General features: G+C 39.2%; 1 protein-coding gene across 4 annotated transcripts in view; it reads right to left on the minus strand.

Annotated features, from left to right (window-relative positions):
* Positions 1-27601, minus strand: part of FER1L6 (fer-1 like family member 6) — a 118220-nt gene that overhangs the window by 21569 nt on the left and 69050 nt on the right. For all 4 annotated transcript variants that reach the window (XM_039359841.1, XM_039359839.1, XM_039359840.1 and 1 more), the window contains exons 18-32: positions 26955-27107; positions 25673-25859; positions 23939-24063; positions 23183-23317; positions 20688-20837; positions 19879-19989; positions 19272-19433; positions 16983-17166; positions 13528-13760; positions 11892-12014; positions 10731-10770; positions 6100-6218; positions 4719-4850; positions 3105-3230; positions 1859-1986 (exon numbers count right to left, since the gene is read on the minus strand). In XM_039359841.1, the coding sequence (XP_039215775.1) occupies positions 1859-1986; positions 3105-3230; positions 4719-4850; positions 6100-6218; positions 10731-10770; positions 11892-12014; positions 13528-13760; positions 16983-17166; positions 19272-19433; positions 19879-19989; positions 20688-20837; positions 23183-23317; positions 23939-24063; positions 25673-25859; positions 26955-27107 (2108 nt within the window). The remainder of the gene's footprint in view (positions 1-1858; positions 1987-3104; positions 3231-4718; positions 4851-6099; positions 6219-10730; positions 10771-11891; positions 12015-13527; positions 13761-16982; positions 17167-19271; positions 19434-19878; positions 19990-20687; positions 20838-23182; positions 23318-23938; positions 24064-25672; positions 25860-26954; positions 27108-27601) is intronic.

Genomic DNA, 27601 nt, shown 5'->3' on the forward strand with positions numbered 1-27601 from the left:
TTAGCAACAAATTAAGCAAGGTAAGGAGATGAAAATTAACAGGTGGAACTCTCCAAGCTTAGTCACACCAGTTGGCAAAGTAATTATAAACATCTCTGTTTTTAGCACAGATAGCAATAAAATCTCTGAGTTATCTTTATGGACACATTCGTGTAGTTTTCTTGATGATAGTATCTTCCTCTGGGATTTTTTTTTTTTTTTTACTTCCCAGTCTAGGCTACAGCCTTGGGATCCCCCAGCAGTCTTCCATCTAAAGATCTGGCCTGATTCCTGTACCAAATTTAGATCACCTTAGCCAGGTGCTTTTACCTACTGAGATTGACTATACATGGCTTAATACTATGCAGAAGTCTACACTTTAAATAAAGGGAATCTGTATGTTTGTGGAAATGCCCATATCCTGCCCCCAGAACTGAACCTTCTTGGGAAGAATCGGTGACTAGAGAATTCAGGGGAATACAATCCCACTCACTTTGATGACGACCAGGTTGGCAAAGACTACAAAGACCAAAGAACATTGTTAGGAAGCTTAGTGACAATATTTACAATGCTGGCTTTGAATATGGTCTCATAACATCCATTTTCCTTCTTTGGGCTCTCTTTTCCAAAGTGTTTGTTAATTTAAACATTTCTTGTGAGGACTGGCTCTTATTAATCAAGGTTGTTTGGAATTTATTCAGGTAGGATCACGTTTTTCCTGGAGAATTATTACCTTTCAGCCTCTAAATTAGACTTTACAAATTTGAAAAAGATTACGAAGCGTGGCAGGCATTCAGCTTTTTTAAAAAAATAAATTTTATTGGTTTTTTGCAATAACAGTCTTTAGTGCTTAGTAAACAGCGTGTTGTCTGGGTTCATATATTTGAAAAAACAACCAATAATAATTAATTTCTATAATTCCATGATCAATATATTAATTAATAGTATGTTTCTTTGATCTTCCCTTTTTCCAATGGTATTCTCCTTTGTCAATATTAGATAAATATAATATTTTCAATACATACAAGGTTGGATATAAACATTTTTTGTGTTTGTACAGATAACAATAACATCCATATATAACATCTTTTCTAATTAACTTATCTCTCAATTGTATTTGTAAAAGTCATCTTGTTAGGTCATTATGTGTCCTGTTTTCAAAATTCTTATTTAAACTTAATTTCTTGTATCAGAATGCACTTATTCAAATGCAACCATGGGTCCTGCTGTTGTTATTGTACAGGCATTCACTCTTCCTCCAATCCAGGGGTCCCCAACCCCCAGACCGTGGACCAACACTGGTCTGTTACCTGCCAGGAACCAGGCTGCATTAGCAAGTGAAGCAGCAAGCAAATCCATGCTCCCCCGGTCCATGAAAAAAACACCTTCCACGGAATGGTCCCCTGTGCCCAAAAGGCTGGGCGGTGCTGCTCTAACCTACTAGAGGATTAAAGTAATCTCTAGACCAAACTAATAATTCTGCAATGTGTTGTAAGCATAGGATATATCTAATCCAGAAAGTTGCATAGGAAAAACTAATATTTTAATTACAGAAAAGTTACTTTAATCTTAAGACTTTAGACTTAACAGATATTCAAATGATTTGTGATTATGCCATTGTGTCAAAATAATCACAAAAGTAGACAGCTATTAACACGTACACCCAAAAGGGTGAGACTTGTATCATAACACATCCAACATTTTGCCAATTATACCTCTCTCCCCATAGATAACTATGGATTAGACAGTACACATAGTATTGAGAACCAAGATTTACAAACTGTGACATTTCAATATTTAATAAATGCAACTCAAGGGAAGAAAAATATCAAAAGTAACTCATTGATCGTGAAACACTGTGCAGATTTAATGAACTCACCGCCCAAAAATGGGATTTAGTTGCTTTGGAATATATTTGTCTCGGTCCTTAATTTCTGTTTTCCCCAATTTCAGCACAATATAAGGATCAGATTTACCATCAGGATCAGCAGGACTAAGATTAAACGCCTGCAAAAAAAATTGGAAAAATATTATTTAATAAATGCTCTTCTGTAGATTAAAGATGGTTTTCAAAGAAAAGCCTTGGGTAAGGGGTTGGACTTGAAGACCTCCAAGGTCCATTCCAGCTCTAGGACTCTATGATTCTGCGAACCAAGGTGGGCTCTGAGGACACCAATCATACAACAACAAAACAGGTACACTGCTGCCTGTCCTTCCTTTTACTCTTCCTCACTTGCAAACAATTACTATATTGATTTGGCAGCACACAAGAAGAATATATAAACAAATCCGTTAAGCTACATTTCTGTTTTTTCAGGGTCTGGGAAGGGCAGATGTGCAAACTCAGAAAAAATTGTGCAGTTTCAGGAGTGACTGACTGATCCTTTTAAGTTCTTCTCCTTCAGATCGGAACTTCTCCCAGTTCTACCATTTATACAAGATTTCCAGTGTTTCCCCATGGAGTAAGAGGAAAATGTTCTAATTTAAAATAAAAATGAGATTATATCTGACTTTCCCAAATATTTTCCCATTATAAGAGAAGCTTCTGTTTTCCTACTGGTTCTCTAGGGGCTGAGGATCGTTTTCAATTTGCTCTTGCTTCTGTTTTGAGCAATCTGTTCTGAGCAAGAGCTGGCAGAAGAGGTGTGTGTGTGTGTGTGTATGTGTGTTATTCTTGAACCATCTCTCCATCACTCTAAAAGAGTATTTCACAACTCTGTTAACTTTAAGATAGGTGAACTTTAATTCCCAGAATTCCTCAGCCAGCACATGTCAGGTGCAGAAAATCAGATCCACACATGAAGGTCCAATTAAACTGATTTATTGCTAATCATGCCTAGGCACAGAAATCTACTCAACTAACAGCAGTGGCACTAGATAAAAATCAACAGAATTCAAAGGAAGTTGAATTTAAGTTCAGTTGTGGCAACATAGGGATTCTAGATTGATCCCCCTTTTAACTCCACCCCCAAGATCTGCTACTCCTCCTACAAGTAGATGTGTAATTTATTTGCTCTTTATATGTCTTTACATCTTCATAATTTTGCAATTCTTTCTTGCATTGGAACCATGGAATCTTTTTTAACTTAAAAGAAGAATTTGACAGGAGTTTAAGGGATACTTACCGCCACAATGTATACTCTGATTAGAACATTCACTGACTGATTTGGGGGTAGGCCTTGCAGAATTTTGGGGGAACCTCCGTCGCCTGAGGAACAGTCTTCAGGAGTTTTGTATATGCAGAAGCAGCCCTTTGGTAAATATATACAACATGGCTAAATTATTCATGTCAAATAACCTCAGGAAATGCAGACAAAAAAAAAACCAATATTTTTTTAAATTATTCCCCCTTAATGTTATGTTGGTGCACTTCTTTCATTTCTTGTAAAGGACAATCTTATTTAATATTTTAATCACTTCTCTCAGCATTGTTATTTTAAGTCTAGTATTAAAAGGAATGAAACAGATGTGGAAGCAACTCTGCAATCAACGTTTAGATTTTCAGATTTGTTTATCTGCTGTTAGGTTGCTTACCTTATAAGCAATTATAAGGTTAACAATCTTAGAACAACAAGCCAGTGCTGTATTTTTGTTGACTTGCCAAAGTAAAATCATACTATTTGACAGCTGGATTAAGGTCTATAAATTAACTGGTGACTTTCTAACTAAAATGAAAGAAAAATCAAAACTTCAACTCTTATTTTACTCACCATATTAGGAAACTATGAATAGGTTGGTGGTAAAGCAATATGCAATTAAATATTATTTTTAGGGTATCTAAAATACTTTCTGGCTACATGCCAAAGTTCAGTGGCATGGTTTTGAAATACGAAAAGATGTGCCAACTATGTAATATTTCAGTCCTTCTCAACCTCAGCAAATTTAAGATGAATGGTTTGTCACTCATGCTGACTGGGGAATTCTGGGAATTGAAGTCTACACATGTTAAAGTTGCTAGGGTTGAGAACAATGGTGTATTTCATAAAATAGTATGACTTAAACTTAATGTATTGTAAGCTTAAGATGACTTAGAGTCCAAATAGGAAAAGGGAGGGAGGGAGGGAGGGAGGGAGGAAGGAAGGAAGGAAGGAAGGAAGGAAGGAAGGAAGGAAGGAAGGAAGGAAGGAAGGAAGGAAAATCAAGACCACTCTAAAAACTCAAAACTTGGAAAATTTTCAGCATATTTTATTTAATCTTATCTACTTTGTAAGCAATCTATGGCAGTCTTAACACTCCCCAAATTATTCCATCACTTATACAGGTTACCATTTTTGTTCTGAAAATTGTCAATCAGTGCAGAGCTACAAAATATTTGACCTCGTTTTGCTGCAACATTTTGAGTAGTTTAGCTTATTTATCAACATACCCCTCTGTCCACTTCTCTATATTTACATATACAGTAAGTCAGTATTTCTCAGCAACTCAGCAAGATGTGTGGACTTCAACTCCCAGAATTCCTCTGCCAGCAAAAATCATTGAGGAACAGAACTGACTTGATTTTGGGGAAAAGCAGGACTGTCAATCTATGTAGATAAGGTCATCATCAATGTTTGCACACTCGGAAGATTGAAGCAGTAGACAGCTTAATTGCAGGGGTTCTCAACCTTGGCAACTTTAAGACTTGTGGACTTCAACTCCCAGAATTCCTCAGCCAGCAAAGCTGGATGAGTGACATGAACTTTTGTAAAACACTGATCCTTGACATATCACACATATATTTCGCCTGTCTTTAACCATACCTTAAATTTCCCGACAATCCGGTCTTCAAAATCAGTATGATCTTCCTCAGTAATTTTGCCTCGAAAGAGTTCAAATGTTTTTACCCAGTCTTCAAAATTGTTGAATTCACTTTCCAAATCACCCTCGTAGACCTTGGGGGGAGGGGGAGAAATGGACCAAAATTCACTACTAAGGAAAAAAAGGAAAGTTTTTTTTCCTTTTCCTCTATTAATATATTTTATTTGTATGTATTCTATTTTTTTCCATTTGTTTTTTTTTGATATTTTGTTACTATATTTTAGGAATACATGGCTTTTATTACTCTTTTTCTTTTATATTTCTTATATAAATATTCTTATATGCCCTGAGAATCTGAATTACGCTATACAGGTAGTCCTTGACTTACGACCACAATTGAGCCCAAAATTTCTGTTGCTAAGTGAGACATTTGTTAAATGAGTTTTGCCCCATTTTACAACCTTTCTTGCCACAGTTGTTAAGTGAATCACTGCAATTGTTAAGTCAGTAATATAGTTGTTAAGTGAATCTGGCTTCCCCATTGACTTTGCTTGTCAGAAGGTCACAAAAGGTGATCCCATGACCTTGGGACACTGCAACCGTCAGAAATGTGAGTCAGTTGCCAAGAGTGTGAATTTTTTTCGCATGACAATGGGGATGCTGCAATGGTCATAAGTGTGAAAAGCGGTCATACATCACTTTCTTCAGTGCCACTGTAACTCAGAATGGTCACTAAATGAACTGTTCTAACTCAAAGACTATCTGTAATTCATAAATTTATCAAATAAACAGACCAACACCTTTCAGTGTAGCAGTGCACTGTATAAAGCAAATTTAATGACGTTTCCTGTCAGTTTTGTTAAACAAGCTTCTATGTTCAGAAATCTGAAACAATCATTGACACAAAATAAGATGTACACTCTTGCTTTCATAATAGAAATCTTTTTTTGATGCAGAAGATCTCTTTTTATGTGCCTCCTTTTATTCAGAGGGGTTATCAGGCATGGAAGATCAGGTCCACATATGAAGGTCCAACTAAACTGATTTATTGCTAAAACACCTATGCACAGGAATCTTCTCAAATAACAGTTAGCACTTGTTTGGAGTTAGATACGGGTGACAGAAATTGAAGGGAGATTGTACTTAGTCTGCTTGTGACTACGTAGTGATTCTAGGCAGATCCCTCTTTTAACTCCTTCCCTGGGTTCTGCCATGCCTTCTCCTATAGGAGTGCAGAATTAGAGCTGGTTTCATTTCACACTGAACACCACCTGTCCTGCATTCCACAAACAGTTGTGCTAGAGCTGGGATTTCAGTTTTCCAAATGAAAGCAGTATGGATATGAAATATTCTCAGACCTGAATGTATCATAATTAACTTTACCTCCATGGTGGCTAGCTTGGGAGACACCTCTTTCACTGGGGCTTTCAGCAATTTCTCTTTCTTCTTTTTATCTGGCTCGTATTCAACGCTAAAGCTTATGGAGTTTGTCGTGTCTTTTGCTATGTAAATGAAAGTACAATTATTGTAGTTGAAATGGCTCTGTCAAAAATAGAACGGCTAGGTTATGGACTGTACAAATCCAGACAAAATTCCAGTTAGATGGGCAACTAAAAGTTTCTGTTTGCTCCCCTTATATTTCTGCACCAAGGATGAGACTCAAGGCTACTATCACTGAAAGTGCAACTGAAGCTGGCAACCTAACCACACAAATAACTATAAACATCATAGTGAAAACATGGCATTCTCTAATATCCCATCTTGGAAGGGGAGGCTACAGAATCATCATTAAGGCCATCATTAAATTTAACCTTGGGCATTCTAAGGGGTAGGGTTGTCCCTTCCCCTTAGACCAGTGGTTCTCAACCTGTGGGTCGGGACCCATTTGGGGTCGAACGACCATTTCACGGGGGTCGCCAAACAACACAGTCTGCCATTTTTCCCCCCTTTTCCTTAGCTGTGCTACTCCCTTTTATTCTATTGGCTTTTGAAAGCCAATAGAATAGACTCTCTTGAATAGAGTCTAATTCTATTGGCTTTCAAAAGCCAATAGGAATTGTCCAGGCTGTCTCTGCCCTGCTGAGCCCGCCAAAAGTCCCATTCTGCAAATGGTGCTGCACCAGTTGAGTAGTCCTTGACTTACGACCGGTTGAGTAGTCCTCGACTTACGACCGGTTGGGGGTTGCGGCATTAAAAAGGTTGAGAACCACTGCCTTAGACCATTAGCAAAGAAAGACTCTTGGATCTATGGGCATAGAAAATATACTTTACTAGAGCCAAATGGTTACAATGTCTGGTGTTTCGAGCCCAAAGCATATAGTTAACATTCCCCTTTAGGTCCCATTCCTGCCCTGGTTATCGGTGAGTGCCTAATAGTATTTAAACTAATTATTTTGGTAACGGTCCCCAGCTGCCTGGGCCTGAAGGTGTCGCTGTTGTGATTCCGGCTAATGAAACATTCCAAAGAACTTCCAGGCATTGATTTTCCTAAAAGTCTTTTATTGTTACAAAATGTCAGCACAGGCACAACGGAGGGATGCTAGGATCTAAGTTCTCTTCCTCTGAGCAGTTAAATTACCAGCATGTTCCCTCCCTAAATTAGCCGTCATATCTCACCTTATCCAGTTAGTGTGAAGGTCAAAGGTTTTCTTCCTCTTTCTTTCCCTGGCTTTACCCCCAACCCCCCTTCTGCTCTGTATTAACCCCATATATTTACCAGACAATTCTGCATATTGTCAAAAGCAAGAATATACAATATTTGCAGCGTTGAAAGTTGCATTCCATTCGGTGGAGCAGCCTGCAGCTCTCAAGGGACAGCACTAAAGACTTTCACTTTCCTTTCCTCTATCCTCCCCTCTTCTATCCCACCCCTCAGCTCCCTCCCCCTCCCCATTTTTATGACAATCTGGCATCTGGTTAAGCAGGACTGGCGCAGCAGGATGGCAGGTCTGACGGGCAGGGCTGAAAACAAGGTGATCACCCTGGCTACCTGGAGAGGATTTGATTGCACCACAAATGTCTGGATTTTGATTTGTTTTTTAGCCCACCCTTAATGCCCCTGAGTTTCAACATAATTGATTTGGTTTCAGGGCTATCTTTAAACAGTGGGGTGCTTGGTACTCTCCAAGCTCAGTTCTACAGTCATACAAGTAAGCTCAGAGAGCACCAAGGACCCCACTGTTCAACCCTGAGCTACAAATATTTTCTTCCTATCGACATTTTTAAACATCTGACCTACATGGAAATACTCATTGCGGGATTAAGTAAAATGCTGGCCCCCAGAATCTTCTTCTGAGACCTACAGCCTCACTATCCCATCCTATTTACTTTGTAGATTTAAACAATATAGACAGCAACAAACTGCTCAGCAAAGGTCACCATAACACTCCAAGGTCCCAGCTATGTCTCCTACGTAAATTTCAAAAATAAAAATGGGGTGGAGTCTTCAATCTTGGGCTTTCTGAGTCACACCTCAGAAAAAAAAGATAATAGATACACTGGAATGGTCAGAAGCAAGCTTGGACCCTAGAGGGAAAAGCTGGGAACATCAACACTAGTATTCTCTCCAAAATGTGGACTTCTTTTGATTGGCCACAAGATCCATCATGCTGGCTTTTGTGCCATGATGCCCCTCCCATAGCCATGATATGAGAGCTCTCCATTTTGAGTATGTCGGAATGCCAGAACAAAGGTTCCAATAAAGGAGAATATCTGTAGCTCAGGGTTGAAATGAGGGGGCCTTGGTGCTTTCTGAGCTTGGTTGTTTTCTTGAAGACATTTCATTACCCATACTAGGATTGGGATTGTTGTCCCATTGCTTTCCTTCTCCTTTCTCTCTCTCGGCTCCTAAATATGCCAGCTTTTCGAGGTATGCCTGAAGTACTGGAGGTTTTGTTTTGGCCACAGGACTGGCTGTCCACAATATTGTGACACAAGCTGGAACTGCTTTATATATGGCTTTTGTCAAGTACAGTGGAAGTCAAAGAGGACCTTCACTGTGCTCCAGTTTGGTCACTGTAAGCTAGAAGACTTCAAACCTGGCAATTTTAAGACTTGTGGACTTCATCTTGTGGAAGTCCAAAGTCTTAAAGTTGCCAGGTTTGGAGATCCCTGCTGTAAGCTCAGCTACTAATGCCAAAAAACGGCTCCAGTTTTGCTTCTGTTCAGCCCACCTGTGCTGTACATTTCCATATTTCCACCGGCATAGCATTCACACTCTTCACACCATACTCCTTGGTTTTTCACACTCCCTTTTGATTGAAATAGCTCTTCATAAATAACCCCACTATTTAAATAGCCTTTGATTTTAGGTCTGGCAAAATATTTCAGATTCCTTCATACCAGCATTCAGATATTCCAAGCCAACATTTGATGCAAAGGGCCATAATTTCTATGAAGGCCTGTTCTGTCTTTCCCAGGACAACAGGAGGAACAATGGCATATGGTGTCAGTGTTTCCAGGTAGACAAGCAGGAAACGTGACCAGATGACCTAATTCTCCTTTGTTGTAAAGCTATCTTAACAGAATCTTGCAGGTCTGACGGTACAAATCTTCATCTGTCTCCTTTACAGCCTGAGAAGCTGTGCAAATCTCCAGCTGTGGGCTATGCCCTCTCTTATCTGACCTAGGCAGTATTTTTTTGCCTGTTCTCCAAGATCTTTCCCACATACCATAACATATAGGCTGCCACACAGCAGAACTGCATTCGAAATGAAGGGAAAATTATATTGAAGATGAATACAGAATTAGAAAGAACAACTCTGTATAATTTGGCTAACTGATTAAAATACTTCACTCAGGGGCAAATACAAATAACCTGCATAATTAAATCTCCCAGAAGTTCTGCTGTGTCAGTGATTTAATGATTATAATTCCACTCACTTTCACCAGCTTCCCAGCTAATAACAAGTATACAAAAAATAAGATTATGAGCCAAGGCACCATTCTTCTTAATAAAACTTCTCCAAGATGCTATAGCTTGATTTAACCCACTCCTTTCCTGCAATCCATCTCTCTGCTCATTTACGCTAGAAATTTAGATTAATCTTTCAGGTTTAGGGCCAAAGTAGATAATGAATACTCAACATTTCTCCATTTTTCTTTGCCAGTAGTAACTAGAGAGGTGTATATGAAAAGCACAATCAGAGGGAGGGAAAAATAAACATTACCCTTCCTAAATAATCTCAGTTAGAAAGGTCTACAAGAGGGATGGCCAAATAGCCTCACACACCATGTGAATGCAAAAAGAGGGTCTATAACCCTGGGCTTGTTTTCTGCAGCCATGAATTCCATCTATGAAATTGTAGGACGTAAGAATGAATACACAGGTGGCCACTTCTCCATGAAGAAGGATCTTGAAAAAAAATATTTCCTTTGTTACTCAGAATCTCCTTCTATGTGGAGATGCCTTAACTATGCCTTTTGATATCTACCTAGAGACTTTTCTGAAATGTGCTAAACTTCTGAATCTTGTTAGCATGCTGGCTGGGGAATTCTGGGCGTTGAAGTCCACTGGGTCTTCAGTTTGCCAAGGTTGAACATCGTTGCTGTAGACCAGGGGTAGTCAGCCTTGGCTCTTTTATGATTTGTGGACTTCAACTCCCAGAATTCCTGAGCCAGCATGCCCACCCAGCAGGCCACACCCACTCCAGCCATGCCCACCCAGTAGGCTGCGCCCACCCTGGCCACACCTACCCACCCCCCCAAGGACAACCGCAATGCTGATGCAACCCACAATGAAATTGAGTTTGACACCCCTGCCCTATGGGGCATTATATAGCAGGTGACAGGAATAAAGAACAACTGCCATGATCATGGACTTTTCTTTCTCCTTCTACAAGTGAGATTTTCAGTGGGATCAAAAGTTCCTTTTCCAGGGAAAGAGATATTCTGTAGGCAAACAGATAACTTAGAATATATCAGAATATTGACTGAGTATGAGTATTTTTGAGAGAATGGACTGTTACCATTTAGTATGAAAAACGTTATTAATAAAAATATAAATATTTACTTACATGTTCCTGGTTTTCCATCACTGAAATCTAAGACTTTTGCCTTTTGAAATAAATTGAAAAGTTTAGATAACTATGAAAATACAGAACAAGTTACTTAAAGTGCAGTCCAGCTTTAATATATTTACTTTCTGTTATTTAATTATTCAATTAGGAATGAAGGCAAATAAATATACATGTCGCAGGATAATGTTGCAGGATCCAATCTGGATCGATCACCAGAACCAGAGATGTTGTCTTCCGAGCTTTCAGATTCATGCTGAAGTCAATCTTCAAGGAACCTCTCTCTAGTAGAGCATGTGCTGTTCTGTGTGTGGTGTTTATATGGTCCCTGTTGTGTGTGGCTTTTTAGATGTTGATTGGGGTGTTGATGGCTGGCTATTAAGTCATTGGCTGTCCTTTGCTTCTGCTGATTAGCTCTAGTCTTCTAAGTACTTGATAAACTGGTTGTAAATCAGCACTCCTGTTGACTGACAAGAAACCCGTTTACCAGATTTCAATCAGTTCCCTGGCTGTTTTTGTGCCTGCTCATCCAACAATCTTAGTAGCTACAAAACTGAATGTATGTCCTAGTTTACTGCAATGTGAGGCTACTAATGAGTTCAGGATTTAATTAGGAATACTTTTCTTTGCTGCAAACTCTCTCTCTCTCTCTTTCTCTCTCTCTCTCTCTCTCTCTCTCTCTCTCTCTCTCTCTCTCTCTCTCTCTCTGTGTGTGTGTGTGTGTTTGTAAACTATTTCTGGATTAAAAAACTGCCTTCCCTATATATCCCCATGCTTTGGGTAAACAAAGCCAATCTCTGTATTCTCTACTCTTTCTAGAGTCTCAACATCTTTTTTACATCGTGGTGACCAAAACTGGATGCAGTATTCCAAGTGTGGCCTTACCACACATTTCAATCACTTCTCTGGCTGTTTTTGTGCCTGCTTGTCCAACAATCTTAGTAGCTGCAAAATTGAATGTATGTCCTTGTTTACTGCAATGTGAGGCTACCAATGAGTTCAGGATTTAATTAGGAATACTTTTCTTTGCTGCAAACACTCTCTCTCTCTCTCTCTCTCTCTCTCTCTCTCTGAAATGCCTGAAAAGGAGCTATTCTTTAACTCTAAAAAATTATATCACATAAAGACATAGATTAAAATGTGCATTATGAATTTGCCTACCTTTTGTACTTTTTCTACTGAAGCATAATACTTTGACCACCAATCAATGACATTTTCAGCAGATTCATCAGCAAGAGTTCTTTTTTTCCTTTTGGTAGAGCGGTAAATTGATTTTCCACGGTCCTTAAAAAAATGTTACAGGGAAGAATGACTTTTGCTGGGAGTAATTTTTTTTTAAAAAAACGTAGTTTTGCATCTATTTTTAATTATAGCAACACAGTAATTCCTGACGAACGGTTCCGATTTACACAAATGTCTCTGACAAAGAAATACAAAATACAGATGTTTTAAAACTGGATCTCTTCTAGAATGACAAATTATAGGCCAACATGGTCTAGTCTAGTGGTTAAAGCACCAGGCTAGAAACCAGGAGACTGTTAGTTATAGTCCCATTTTAGATATGAAAGGCACTGAGTGACTTTGATCCAGTCACTCTATCTCAGCCTAACCCACCTTGTAGGGCTGTTTTAGTGGGAGAAATAGGAGGATAACAAATACAGGTAGTCCTCCAGTTACCACAGTTCATTTAGTGACCGTTCAAAGTTACAACGGCAATGAAAAATGTGACTTATGACCGTTTTTCACACTTACAACCGTGGCAAGCATCCCCATGGTCACATGATCAAAATTCAGATGCTTGGCAACTGGGTCATATTTATGACCGTTGCCGTGTCCTGGGGTCATGTGATCCACTTTGGCGACCTTCTGACAAGCAAAGTCAATGGGGAAGCCAGATTCTCTTAACAACCGGGTTACTAACTTAACAATTGCAACGATTCACTTAACAACAGTGGCAAGAAAAGTTGTAAAATGAGGCAAAACTCACTTATGTTTCACTTAGTAACATAAATGTTGGGCTCAATTGTGGACATAAGTTGAGGACTACTTGTATTAGCTGCGTTCAACATCTTGAATTATATATAAGAATAGTAAAGACGAGATTATTTTTTTAAGAAAAATATGTACATTTTACTTTTGTGGTCTTTCTGGTTTTCCCCCCTCTTTTTTTCAAATCAGGCCTATCTGAGCTATAGCATTAAACTATATAACAATTTTCAGCATGGATACTCATCCTGGTTTATGTTCCCCCAAACAACCATATGGAATGGCTTCATTATCCATAGCCTTTAGGGTATAATAATGTGACATTATAGTGCCGTACTCATATAGATACAGTCTATTTAAGTTTATGCATTTCTGTGTGTCATGGTGATGAGGCCCAAAAGGGCAGTACGGCTGCACCTGATCGTTGTCACTCATTTAGCATTGTCCAGGGAGCATGTGTAGTTTAAAGAAAGCTACAGACGTAATATGGTGTGATGCTGGAAGATGTGTCTCTGCCCATTTTGGCTCTTATTGAAAAAAATGGGGGTGGGGGTGGGGGTGGAGACCCAGGGCATCTATCAGATGCCTGCTTCCTGTTCCAACATTTCTGTGCCTAATCTGAAATTATTACTCCTTGGAGCGTAAACTGCCTTAGCAATATAAATTTTGGGCTCAGTTGCAGTCATAAGTTGAGGACAACCTGTATGTGTCTTTCAGCCTGGTATATTTTTTGCACCTTGTTTAATAATGTAGAAGAGAATGCACTATCTAGTGGAAAATGCAAAAAGCTCCAAAACTGAATGTTACCTACTTTTAGTCTCCCATCTTTTGAAGGTCTAGAGGAAGAGGCCAATGAAGATTTCCGTGAAGGAGCTGGTGGTAGAAGAGGAGCTGGTAGGGGAACAGGTACTGCTGCCGTCTCAGTTTTTGGGAGAGCTAAATGAGGCTCACCATGTTCAACATCAACATAAATGTGATCTGATGGAGGTGATGGAAGTTGACTTGTCTGAGGTTGTGCTGGAACATCTGCTGTGTCAGATGAAGCTGGAAAGAAGTTAATATATAAAAGTGAACAAGAAAGACCATCTGTTCAATGTTCTAAATATGAAAGCCTTATCAGCTGTACAGAATAACAGAATAACAGAATAACAGAGTTGGAAGGGACCTTGGAGATCTTCCAGTCCAACTCCCTGCTCAGGCAGAAAATCCTACACTATTTTAGACAAATGGTTGTCCAATATTGTCTTAAAAACTTCCAGTGTTGGAGCATTCACAACTTCTGGAGGCAAGTCGTTCCACCGATTAATTGTTCTAACTATCAGGAAATTTTTCCTTAGTTCTAGGTTGCTTTTCTCTTTGGTTAGTTTCCATCTGTTGCTTCTTGTTCCATCTTCAGGCGCTTTGGAGGATAGGTTGACCTCCTCTTCTTTGTGGCAACCTCTTAGATATTGGAACACTGACATCATGTCACCCCTAGACCTTATTTTCACTAAACTAGACATACCCAGTTCCGGCAACTGTTCTTTATATGTTTTAGCCTCCAGTCCCCTAATCATTTGTTGCTCTTCACTGCACTCTTTCTAGAATCTCAACATCTTTTTTACATTGTGGTGGCCAACACTGGATGCAGTATTCCAAGTGTGGTCTTACCAAGGCATTATAAAGTGGTACTAACACTTCACGTGATCTTGATTCTATCCCTCTTTTAATGCAGCCTAGCACTGTGTTGGCTTTTTGGGCAGCTGCATCACACTGCTGGCTCATATTTAAGTGATTGTCCACTAGGACTCCAAGGTCCCTCTCACAGTTACTACTATTGAGCCAGGTACGCAAGCTGTATGGGACTAAACTGGTTCAACTTCCTCTCTAAACTAAATAATTCCTATCTTAAGTACAATACTATAGTTCATAAATTAATAAAAGTATATTATGCAAATCAGCCTAGAGTAGATATGATTCTAAATGCTCATTTTGGCTGTTATTGAAAAAAATGGGGTGGGTGGGATGGAGACCCAGTGTCAGAATCCAATTATATTTCATCTTTAATTATCAAATATAGAAACTCCCAATTCTGCCTTCTCTGGATTCTGCCATAAGAGGGAGAGAAGGGGGAGAACAAAGGGGTTTTATGGCCCTCACTTCCTTCAGTAACTTCAAAGAGCTGAATGCTGAATGTGTGTTTGCTGAATGCTGAATGTGTGTTTATTGTAACCTCCAAGCGTTAGCATACCAAAGAAGGGTATTTGCCTTTCATGTAGTTATCTGAAGTCTCCATCCAGACGGAAGAAAGAAGAAGGGGGGTGGAATTGTGATACTTGAAACTATCACTGGAAGGGGGGTTGATTGGGTGGGACTACTGGGGAACCCCTTAAAACCTTGAATGGGAGAGCTTGGACCCCAAGTCCTGTCTAGCATGCCTGCAACCATTTTCTCTTAATAAAGGATTCCTGTTGGAAGAATTATTCCAAGAGTTCTGTCTTCTTAAGATGCAAAGTGGGGTGGGTCCTTACACCTAGGGCGTCTATCAGATGCTTGCTTTCTTTTCCAACATTTCTGTGCCTAATCTGAAATTAATACTCCTTGGAGCATAAACTGCCTCTCTGATCTTGAGCAGTGATTTTTTTTCCAAACCTAACTCCAAATGGAGAACCTGAGACTCAGCATGTTGTGGCTGGTTCTCCATACAAGTGGCTGTATGACAGTGAGAATACTGGTACATCTCTTAGATCAGAGGTAGACAAATCTTTAAGCTTTCCGACTAGTCCCTCATGCAGGTAGGTTAATCAATGAGATACAGCCTGGGAACCAGAGGCCAGATTTCACACTGTGAAATTTCACACTGTGAAATTATGGGATAAAGCTTAAATACAAAGAAGAACAAATTAATGACACAGGAGCCGGTTTAGGTAATGGTTAAGGCATTGGGTTAGGAACTGGGAGACTGTGAGTTCTAGTCCTGCTTTAGGGAAGAAGCCAGCTGGGTGACCTTGGGCCGGTCACACCTCTCAGCCCTAGGAAGCAGTCAATGGCCATCCACTTCTGCAATTGTAATGGAAGATGTGGATGAGGTGGAGGAAAAACACCAGCCTTCTTATCAGTAAGCCAGAGCAGCAGGCTTACTCACACGACTGCAAGCTCAATGCCTGTTGAGCATAAGGTTGCTCTGAAGAAATGGGTGAGTGAGGGGTAGAAGTTGTAGAAGAAGGCGAGGGAGATGGTATGTCAGAGAATGACAAAGAGAAGCCTACAGAGAAAGGACCTATAGGGTTTGTTTATTTATTTATTTATGAGACTTATATACCGCTTTAAGCGCAAGCCCTCTCTAAGCGGTGTACACCAGTAAGCAATGTATATATATATATTTACATTGCCCCCAACAATCTGGGTCCTCATTTTACCTACCCTGGAAGGATGGAAGGCTGAGTCAACCTTGAGCCGGTGAGATTTGAACCGCTGACCTGCTGAATACAGTCAGCTAAAGTGGCCTGCAGTACTGCACTCTAACTGCTGCGCCCTTATCAGACCCATATACCACCACCTCTACCCTTCCATGCTGCTCAGCTCAACAATATAAAACAAACATTAAAATTTAACAATGAAATATTAATCAATAAATCCTGCTAAAATAGATGTCACAAAAACAACCAGCTCCGCTTAATAACAACAGCAGCTTGGTCTCCTAGGCCTGGCATCTTCACAGCTCTATGAAAAGAAAGGAGGGTGGTGTGGTAAGAACGTACACCCCCCCAATCCTTTTTACTATGCCCCCCCCCCAAATCACAAGAATAAAACTCAGGAAAAGAAATACAGAAGCAATGTTTCACTCATGAAATCCCTGGCTATTGCAAAAAGCAGAAACATTGAATCCGACCTGTTGATTCACAAAGAGAGCTCAATGGAGGTAATAGACAGACCAAAAATAAGGGGGTAAAATTAATTACATTTGTTTGAAAATATTAGGACCAAGGAAGTAAGTATTTTAGTCCCATTGCTAACCTTTGTGAAACAAGTTAAACAAATCTAATAATAAAAGTACACAAAGCAAGCCTCCAAGTTACGAAATGCTGTAAAACTGTATAAAAATCCTTATACTCATCAAATCAGTTGGTCAGCTGCCCCAGAATCATATGCTGTTGTGGTTCTGCAACTCAATAAACTGGACCTTCTTTCCTAAAGCAGTCTTCATTTTCTTATTCCTGGCTTGGACTAGACCTGAAGATTTTTCTTTCAATAGTGGATTCTGACCGGACTTTTGGCATGACTTACCTTTGTCCACTTCTATGATGTCAGCTTCTTTGGCTAAGGAAACAAGAGGTTCCTTGGGCTTATACAGAAACTGCGTAAGGCAGTTGACAGTGTGGGTCCCAACCAGAGTACTACGGCCAAAGGCTCTCCAGTCAACCACACAGATGCTTAGTGGAGGATGCAGAAGTTCATTTTCGGGCAATTCCTAACAATGGAAAAACACAAAAGAACCAGTCAGATCTTTTCTTATCTTCTCAAATAGCATTTTTCATCATTTGCTTTCTGCACATTTAGTTCTAACTGGAAATGAGTTTTCTATCAAATCCTACAAGAAAATCGTCTGGTGATTGGATTTCTGTAATTTACTTGAGATGATTTGCAGTTTGCCTTCCAAATTTTTACAAAGTCTGTATTTCTTTAAATTTCATGTCTTATACTCAGTAGAAAGGCCACTGATGTTTTACAACCTTTCATCATATATTTCCAACATGCCATCAGTCCTTTGAAGAATCCCATTAAATGTCACAAAGATTAAAATTTACTGGGTTTAAAATAACCGCAGATGTTTCTCTTAAAAAAATAACCTTAGTTATATTCCAACCTTACCTAAACTCCTCAGTAAAATCCCATTTAATTTCAGACATTTTGTGATTTAAAAACAACAAGCCTCAGATCTTGCACCTAATAAATTCCACTTATTAGATTCACCTCTATTTTCATTTTAATTAAAGTCACATTTGAAGTCTAAATCCATTTATTGATTTGCAAGAACCTTGGAACAAGAGACTTGTCATAATTTGTTCCTTCCAAAGTTGGATAACATGCTACGGTGGATAGACTTTTATATTAGACACAATTTATTTGATAAGTCTACCTGATTAATTTCTCATAAAACATAAATTCTTTGATTATCGTTACAATATAAGTGTGTTGAACTGACACTTCTGAAACTGCCCACAAATTAAGATAATTAAAACTTCAAAATCATACTTGTCCAAATGTTATAATGAATTTCACAGTTCATAAAGTGTATAGCAAGATATATATATTATGCAAAGATCTTACTAAAATAAGTATATTATCTGATAATATGGAAAACAAAAAAGTATATATAAATAATAAATGTGCAAAAAATATGCATGAATTCTCAGTAATTTAAAAAAAAACATTCTTAGACAAGTAGAAATGAAATGAAATGAAACAGATTGATAAATAAGCAATCAAACAAAATCAGATTCAGCAGGTTTTCTTTCTTTGTTACCCAAGCTATTTTTTTTCATTTAAAACATCAGTTTAATTGCATTTCTCTCCCTTTCTTCCTATGCCTAATTTAAAGTCCAACAAGCCTATGGTCGTAATGATGTAATCAACAATTCTGTAATATTTTTTCTTTAAATTATATGCCAGATGCTGCTAGAAATGTGAAGTGGACGGGGTGCAATTAAAGTTAGTGGAAAAACAATGCAAAAGGAGTTTGGGAAGTTACCGTATTTTCCGGCGTATAAGATGACCTACCGTATAAGACGACCCCTGACTTCGGAGACGATTTGCATGGTTTAGAAAGTCATTTTACACGCTGGAAAATATGGTAGTCTTCCTTTATTTTCTTTCTGGACATAGTTTCTTAAAACAATATGGTAAGAATTTCCCCTCTCCTGGGAAGCCAGCATTAGAGATACAATTTCATGGGTATGAATAGTATTGTATTTCTAATTGCTGGTTATCAGCTGTCCCACAAGAATGGTAGCTGAAAAAGGTAGAAAAGTTATGCTTAATGCCATTCTGACATTTGAAAAATGAAATGAAACTCACAATCTGATTGTATTCTCTGATTTCAACCACATTGTAAGTGACAGGCCCCAAGAGCCAAGATAAACATGTGGCATTGTTTCTGAGCCATTTCCCTTATTGTTCCTCACCTATAGACAGAAATCTTGCTAAACTAAAGCAACTATTTGCATCACCATAAATATACTCTGAGAATTGCCAGGGAGGAGCCATTTTAACTCTCTTCTGACAAAACTATCTAATCTTCGGCTGCTTTGTCCTCTGAAATGCAGCTCCTCCCACCTGGGAATCCAGGTTACATTCCACTACAATAAGGCAGCTTTAAGCTAAGTGATTTGTTCAAAGTCACCCACTGCCCTTCAGAACTAAATCAAACCTGAAGCTCACATCTCTCATGGGTTGCATTATGTTAGATAAATTAATTATTCTTGTGAAATTCTGTCTAACTCTAATGCATTATTTTAAGCAAAAGACAAAAAGTGCAAAGATGAATATATTTAGCAGAGATTTGTATGCATGTACCACTTCAAACCAGTCTGTCAGGATATTAAAATTGGGGTTTCTTTTGTAGCTCTGGATCACACAGGATTTCACTCCTTTACTGGCACATTCAACGTAGACTTGGGGACGATCAACAGAGAGAAACTGCACTTTCTTCAATTCCCGAAGACCCCAGAATAGAACCTGCAGCAGGAAAAGGAATAATAGGTGACTTCTACAGAACTCACTTCAGGGATCAATGTATTAAACACAACAACCCTTTAGAGGAGACAGGTGGAGAGGGAAGGAGAGAAGATTAAAGTTGGTAAAAAGAGGATTGGCTCTTATAGGTGATAATTGGGTCACCCATGTAGCCATGAGACCAATCTTCTGTTTTGCTTTGGAACAGTTTATAAAGCATAAAGCAACTGGCCCTGGATTGTGTTAATTAATTCATTAGTTAATAAGAAAGGGACCTTCCAAGATGCTTACAGAAAAAGAAGAAGGAGAAGGAGAAGGAGGGAAATGCTCATAAAAACAATGTGAAAACCTGCACTTCAGGCAAAATATTCAGACAAAACATCAGCACATTTATATGCAGTAGACAAGGGCTCAGAGGATCATTAGGCAGTTGTTTATCTTAACTTACTTCTATTCTATATTTACTTAATACAGGTCGTATATTGGCTGGGACTGGATAGATTAGGCCGGCATCTGGAGGATCAAGAGGTGGAAGGTTTTCTGGGCCAGAATCATGGACCTATAGAACAAAAACATATGTTATTGTTCAGCTATGATGCTGTTAGAAGCACTCTGAAAAAATATCCCAAAATTCTCCTTGGAACTAACAGTCCTTCCCCCCAAGTTTAATTCAAATAAAATCTTCCTCTAAAGCAGTGGTTCTCAACCTGTGGGTCAGGACCCCATTTGGGGTCGAATGAGCATTTCACGGGGGTCGCCAAACAACGCAGTCTGCCATTTTTTCCCCCTTTTCCTTAGCTGTGCTACTCCCTTTTATTCTATTGGCTTTTGAAAGTCAATAGAATAGACTCTTTTGAATAGAGCCTAATTCTATTGGCTTTCAAAAGCCAATAGGAATTGTCCAGGCTATCTCTGCCCTGCTGAGCCCACCAAAAGTCCCGTTCTGCAAACGGTGCTGCACCAGTTGAGTAGTCCTCGACTTACGACCGGTTGAGTAGTCCTCGACTTACGACCGGTTGGGGGTTGTGGCATTAAAAAGGTTGAGAACCACTGCTCTAAAGTATTTCTACATGAAGATTATTCTTACTGGAAACTATATAGATCTATCTATGTGGTCACTAGGAGCCACTGGTGGTGCATATCAATAAGAAAGAGTAAAGCTGAATCCATCTTTAATTGAATTGAAGATGGATTCAACTTTGAATAGAATTGAATCCCATTTTAATTCCTTTAAAAATGAAATTATTCCAAACTCACCTGAAGTAGCTCAAATGCAGCAAGGAGATCCCCTCCTGAAAGACTGCCACAGTACAGAGGATGGTAACTAAGTTTTGGAGGCTCATATTTGTCCTCCACCAGTCTAGTTATTGGAGCGGCCACAGTTGCACCAATATATTCTGATTTTCCCTGTATGTTTAAAAAGCAAAAAAAATACACAATGCCATTTATGTTCACGTTCTGCTGATCCTCCAAATTCACGTTTGCAATCATTGAAATAAGCAAAGGAGTTACTAGCAGTGCAGCAATATTAACTATCCAGATTCAATAGAAACAAAGGATCCTACACTTTCATTTATCTGTTTGTGTTTGCCTAGCTTAGTACTTCTATGTGGCTTCAATCAGTCAATGGTAAGTGGCTTAGAAAAGCACTGATGGATAGTACAAAAGGAGAATTCCGGCAGTGTTAGAAGATCTGAAGGTCCAAACTGGGGAAAGGTCATCCATATCCATATGGCTGCTAAGAGTCAACACTGATTTAATGGCACACAATCAATTAACAGAGATTAAATGACAAGTGAGCCATCATTTAATGAAATAAATTAAGCCCTTGGTGATATTTCAGAAGCAAGAATGGGCATCATGTCTATATTCCCTTAGTCAAGATAAAGTATGTAATTAATGGACCCACCTGAGCCCATTAAATTCTGATATCCTATCCATTGCCCATTTGGCAAGATAAGCATTCATTTCCCCCAATGTAACACCTGAAACCCACCACCCAAATTAAAATATTTGTCTATGATGCTTAACACTCATAGGACCCCTGGTATCTTCAGGTGCCAACAATTTATTAAGATCTCAGATAAGAATCCAGGAATCTTGCAGAAATTCCAATGAGACTTCAGAATAAAGGCAGTGGTGGGATTCAGCCAGTTCGCACCACTTCAGAAGAACCAGTAGCTAATTTTTTGTTGCCCAGGCCCAGAAGCAGCATCCACACAGAGAACCGGTTGTTCACCTATTTGAATCCCACCACTGGATGAAGGATTCTTGATGCTCAGATGTTTCATTACCCACACTAGGTAACCTCACCAGTGCACTGATGATGTTGCCTAGTTTGGGTAATGAAACGTCTGCAAGAAAACAACCAAGCTCAGACAGCACAAATAACCGCTCATTTCAATCCTGAGCTACAAATAGTCTCCTTTATTGAGACTTCAGGCTCTTTTTATGAGATCCCAATGAGAGTTGGTTGAAATCATATTTCATATAGCCCTTTCATAAGACTTGGAAGGATTTGAATGGGGACACCAAGGTCATGTAAAATTGGGGCCTGGGGATTTAAAAATATGGATGTTTTGTTTCCACATCCTGGCCGGCACCTACTTCTCAAGATTCTTATTTGATCTGCTAGATTGGTCTTCTCTTGCCTGATTGAGTTTCTTCCTTGTCCTTTTAGATTTTTTTTTTAAATAGAAAAACTAGCATACAGTACAAGTGAAACTCGAAAAATTAGAATATCGTGCAAAAGTTCATTTATTTCAGTAATGCAACTTAAAAGGTGAAACTAATATATGAGATAGATTCATTACATGCAAAACAAGATAGTTCAAGGCGTGATGTGTCATAATTGAGATGATTATGGCTTACAGCTCATGAAAACCCCAAATCCACAATCTCAGAAAATTAGAACATTGTGTAAAGGTTCAATATTCTAGACTCAAAGTGTCCCACTCTAATCAGCTAATTAAGTCACAACAACTGCAAAGGGTTCCTGTGCTAGATTGGCCAGCAAACTCGCCTGACCTGAACCCCATAGAGAATCTATGGGGCATTGCCAAGAGAAAGATGAGAGACATGAGACCGAACAATGCAGAAGAGCTGAAGGCTGCTATTGAAGCATCCTGGTCTTCCATAACACCTCAGCAGTGCCACAGGCTGATAGCTTCCATGCCACGCCACATTGAGGCAGTAATTGCTGCAAAAGGGGCCCAAACCAAGTACTGAGTACATATGCATGCTTATACTTTTCAGAGGTCCAATATTGTTCTATGTACAATCCTTGTTTTATTGATTGCATGTAATATTCTAATTTTCTGAGATTGTGGATTTGGGGTTTTCATGAGCTGTAAGCCATAATCATCACAATTATGACAAATCAAGGCTTGAACTATCTTGCTTTGCATGTAATGAGTCTATCTCATATATTAATTTCACCTTTTAAATTGCATTACTGAAATAAATGAACTTTTGCACGATATTCTAATTTTTCGAGTTTCCCCTGTATATTACATCCAACATTGTTGATTCCTAGGGAAAAGATAACAAATCAGTGTTTTACTCAGTTCTTTCACCATATTGATAGAAGTAGAATAATTTTTTTTCCAGAGCAACCTCAGCTTCTATGTATCACTTGCACCTTGTTCATAACACTGGGATGGTTTCAAAAATATTTTTTAAAAATCCTCTGCAACTCATTGACCACCAGATTTTTTTTTAAATGTATATAAGTATGGGGAAATTATCTGTACCACAGCATCATCATCATAGAGTTCCACAATGATTACAGGAGGGAATTCAGCAATTTCCTTGGCATCGCCATGAAGCTGAATATTATTAAAAAGCAACATCTGATTCCAAGTAGGAGACAAAGTTTGCTGAATGATCTAAGAGAGAAGGGAAAATAGTATATTAATAATAGCAGTGCTTGCAAGAAGATATTACCTTTTATTCTGGCAATAACCTGATATCTTCCAAATGAATTTGGCAATAGTTTTCAACATAATATGTTCAAGTGGCCATGGTTAAAGCAGGTTAAAAAGGTTAAAACAGGTGCCAGGTCCTCTGATTGTCTTTAAAGATTTTGTTTTCTTCCAATGTTTGGGTTTTTAAAAATTATATTGTAGGACTATCTTTATTATCTGCCACCCAGAATCACTATAGAATTGGTTGGCCTTGCACATTTCTAAATTTTTTTTTTTTTAGTTAAACTCTTGGCACTTTTGATCATTCAGCCAACAATTTACAGAACGGGTTTTCCTATACCTGATCACACCTGCAAAAGGATTTCTTCTGGACTGCATTGTCTACATCATTACATCAAACTTATCATGACCTCGTTCCTCTATGTCAGTGTTTCCCAACCTCTGGAATTTTAAGATATGTGGAACTCCCAGAATTCCCCAGCCAGCAGTCCTCAGTTCTGGGAGTTGAAGGCCACATATTGTAAAATGCTAAAAGTTGGAAATCCTTCTCTAAGTACATTAATTATTCTCATTTTCCCTTACCTTTGTGGTCTGGCAGTGGGAAACAAAAGTCACTTTAGCAAAAGGATCAGATAGGCCGCTGCTGTCAGCTGCAATTAGTCCTCTTGCTTGATACATGTGAGCTCTCAATTGAAAAATATTCTTGGCTGCAAGCAGATAATGGAGAAAGTTATGAACATCACTTGGGGAAGTCCAGGAGTGGGATAGAAATATGGTAGGAAAAAGGGGATATAAAAGAACATGGAACAGGTTGCATCATTTTTCTTCTAACTGATTCATGGTGGGATCAACACTAGCTGGAAAATACCCTGGTTCTTTGTTTTTCCCAGAAAAAAATCCAGCTCAAGTTTGAAATTGTATACTTTGGGCTTTTTCTTTCACTCCTTCCCCAGCAACACATGAGTATATGGGATTCTCTGAATCTTCTTTTTCAGCACTTCTTGGGCTGACCATGAGAACATTCACATGGTCATTCTAAGATGTGCTTCAAAATGCTGTGTTTTAAGCAAGGTGGGTATAATTTATTTAAGAAAATGTATATGGTCACACAGCTAACTCTCAGGATATTTTTTGCTGTGAGAATAAAAAGTCCAAAGTCCCAACCACTCATACATGCTGAAAATTAAGTTGAATCCTGATTTGTCCCGGATTAGATGAGTAAATTCATGTCAGATACTTTATAAACAAAATGGATAGGGCAATTGATCAGGATTATACTAATCCTCATCCTTTCTAATAGAAGAGGTTTATATAGTCATATAATCCTATGTATGGCTTCTGCTTAATTCTCTTTATCAAAAATGACTGCATCAAAGATAGTATGTTCTTGTTGAGTAGCACATATAATCAGGAAAATCCCATCAATTTTCTTTGAAACCAATGGTCTAGGTTTTATCTTCTGCAAAAACAGAGGATAATTTTTAAATGTTAATTATGTTGTTTTTTTTAAAGATTCAAAGAAGCACATAAATCTATAAGCAGCAACTGCACAATATGCATTAGATACTAATAAAGGATAAAATTTGTAGCTCAGGATTGATATGAGGGGGCCCTTGGTGCTCTCTGAGCTCACTTGTTTTCTTGCAGACGTTTCATCACCCAACTAGGTAACATCATCAGTGCTAGGAAGGAGTGTCGTTTGCTGTCAGTGTGACAGGCAAGCCACTAGAACAGTGGTGGCAAACCTTTTAGAGAGCGAGTGCCCAAACTGCATCCCAAAACCCACTTATGTATCGTCGGGTACCGGGTGGGCGTAGCCCATTGGGTAGGTGTGGCCAAGGGTGGGTGTGGCCCATTGGGTGGGCATGGCCCATTGGGTGGGTGTGGCTGCGGTAGTAATGGCAGACTCGGTGAGACTAAAAAGTTCAATCAATCAATTCCAACTTTGCAAGATCTTTTTTTTTCCCGTGAGAAGTTGAAATTGACTGATTGGTTGAACCTTTTTTTTTTTGCACACGGCGGCGAAGGCCTAAAACGAAAAGATTTTATACAACCCAGCTGAAGGCCTAGGACTGGGGTGACGGCGCACGTGCCCGGAGAAGGCTTTGCGTGCCACCTGTAGCAGGCGTGCCATAGGTTCGACACCATGGCACTAGAATATAAACTGACAGCAAAAGCCACTCCTTACTAGCCCTGAGGATCTTACCCAGTTTGGGTAATGAAATTTCTGCAAGAAAACAAACAAGCTCAGATAGCATCAAGGAGCCCCCCTACATTAGATAATTTGCTAGTACCCAAATAAAAACTGTGTCTCACTTTTGTAGATCAGACTGACAGGGTAGGGAGTAGGATGGGATCCTGTACTTTCTGCCAAAGCTGCTTCCGTTTCATATCCAACTGGTACGTTTTCCAACATAGCATGAGCATAGTGAGCAGAACTAAGCCAGAGATAAGTGTCAACTTTTCCATGGACGTTCCAACCTGGGGGTCTTTTTCCTGGCAACTAAAGGAAAAAAAATTAAAATATCAAATCACCAGTGATATTTCTAACCATATTTTTTCATAATACCCCACTGGTAGCATCATCTAAATCAGTGGTTCTCAACCTGTGGGTCAGGACCCCATTTGGGGTCGAACGACCATTTCACGGGGGTCGCCAAACAACACAGTCCGCCATTTCCCCCCCCCCTTTTCCTTAGGTGTGCTACTCCCTTTTTTTCTATTGGCTTTTGAAAGCCAATAGAATAGACTCTCTTGAAGAGAATCTAATTCTATTGGCTTTCAAAAGCCAATAGGAATTGTCCAGGCTGTCACTGCCCTGCTGAGCCCGCCAAAAGTCCCATTCTGCAAACAGTGCTGCACCAGTTGAATAGTCCTCGACTTACGACCAATTGAGTAGTCCTCGACTTACGACTGGTTGGGGGTCGCGGCATTAAAAAGGTTGAGAACCACTGATCTAGATGATGTCTGTTGAGCCTGAGAAGCTAAGTAGGACCCAAGTGGGATAGTACTTGGAAGGAGTCTATCAGGACATCCTAGGGCTGCAGCCAGACCAGAAGTTGAAAAAGTAATATAGAAGAAAACAATGGCAAAATACATCTGTACTGTAGAAAGGTGGATCAATAGATCAATGTAGAAATAGTGCCAGCCCTGAGAACATCAATCTGAATAATAGGGGAGATGTTTAGATAGAGAGGAGAGGAGAGAGAATTCCACTCTACAGAAAAAAGGGAAAACTACAAAAGCTGTCACTAAAATACCATAGTGTACTATGCCTATAATAGGTTTATAAAGTTACCTTTTGAAAAAGCATCATTGGGACAATCGTGACTCGAATGATTGAGAATCTTCATAAACAATAGAAGAGCTTGGTTGTTTCCTTGCAGACATTTCATTACCCAACTAGGTAACCTTATCAGTGCTGCAAGAAAACAACCAAGCTCGGAGAACACCAAGAACCCTGCAATAATGACCTGGCATACCCCTCAGGGTTGACAATGCTTTCTCTCTCTCAATCAATGGGAAACTGGTCTGAGAGCAGCTAAGTCCAACAAGACTTAGGCAGCATCAACATTATTTTACTTCTTTTCAGCCTTACTTTCAAGAAGTGGGTTTTAATCTTCCCGCAATGTTTGCCCCGCTGCTCCTTCTTAGGGGAATACAGTACGTCTTTGGCTGGGATTCTTGTATAGGCGATTCTTTTGTTGTTGCTAAGCATCCAGATGAAGATGTCGGGCACTGTATGTTGAGGCTTAAAAAGAAGAACATTTACAGCTGTAACTTAAGCCAGGGACACAGCTTGCAACATCTTTTTTCTGAACCAGCAGCAGCTTAAAAAAAAAAAATTCAAATGGATGAACAGAGGCCAATTCAAACTGATGAATAAAGGAAGAATCCAGGAGAAGGAAATATTTGGGGGAATAATAAAAAGGCAAAATATATTTCTCCAAAGGAATAATGGAGAAGATCTTTAAAAAGGCAGAAACTTCTCCCTCCCCCCAGCCAGAAAACTCAGCAGAAACCAGCTTTTAGAAATGCAGATGTAATAATCCATTCAGGAAGGTTGGAGCCAGGAAGCTGATGAGATTAGGAAGACAAAGACCCCTAAAATCTACATATCCCACCCAAACTCTACAGACATAAGAAGATTAACCCACCAATACCAAAAGGGCACACTCAGACTCAGGTCAAAGTACATGACATAGGAAATACAAAGCCTCAGACAGGAACTGGAAACAACCTCAA

Source organism: Crotalus tigris, unplaced genomic scaffold, assembly GCF_016545835.1.
Source record: "Crotalus tigris isolate CLP2741 ecotype Arizona unplaced genomic scaffold, ASM1654583v1 scf7180000019137.2069052, whole genome shotgun sequence".
Lineage (NCBI taxonomy): Eukaryota > Metazoa > Chordata > Lepidosauria > Squamata > Viperidae > Crotalus > Crotalus tigris.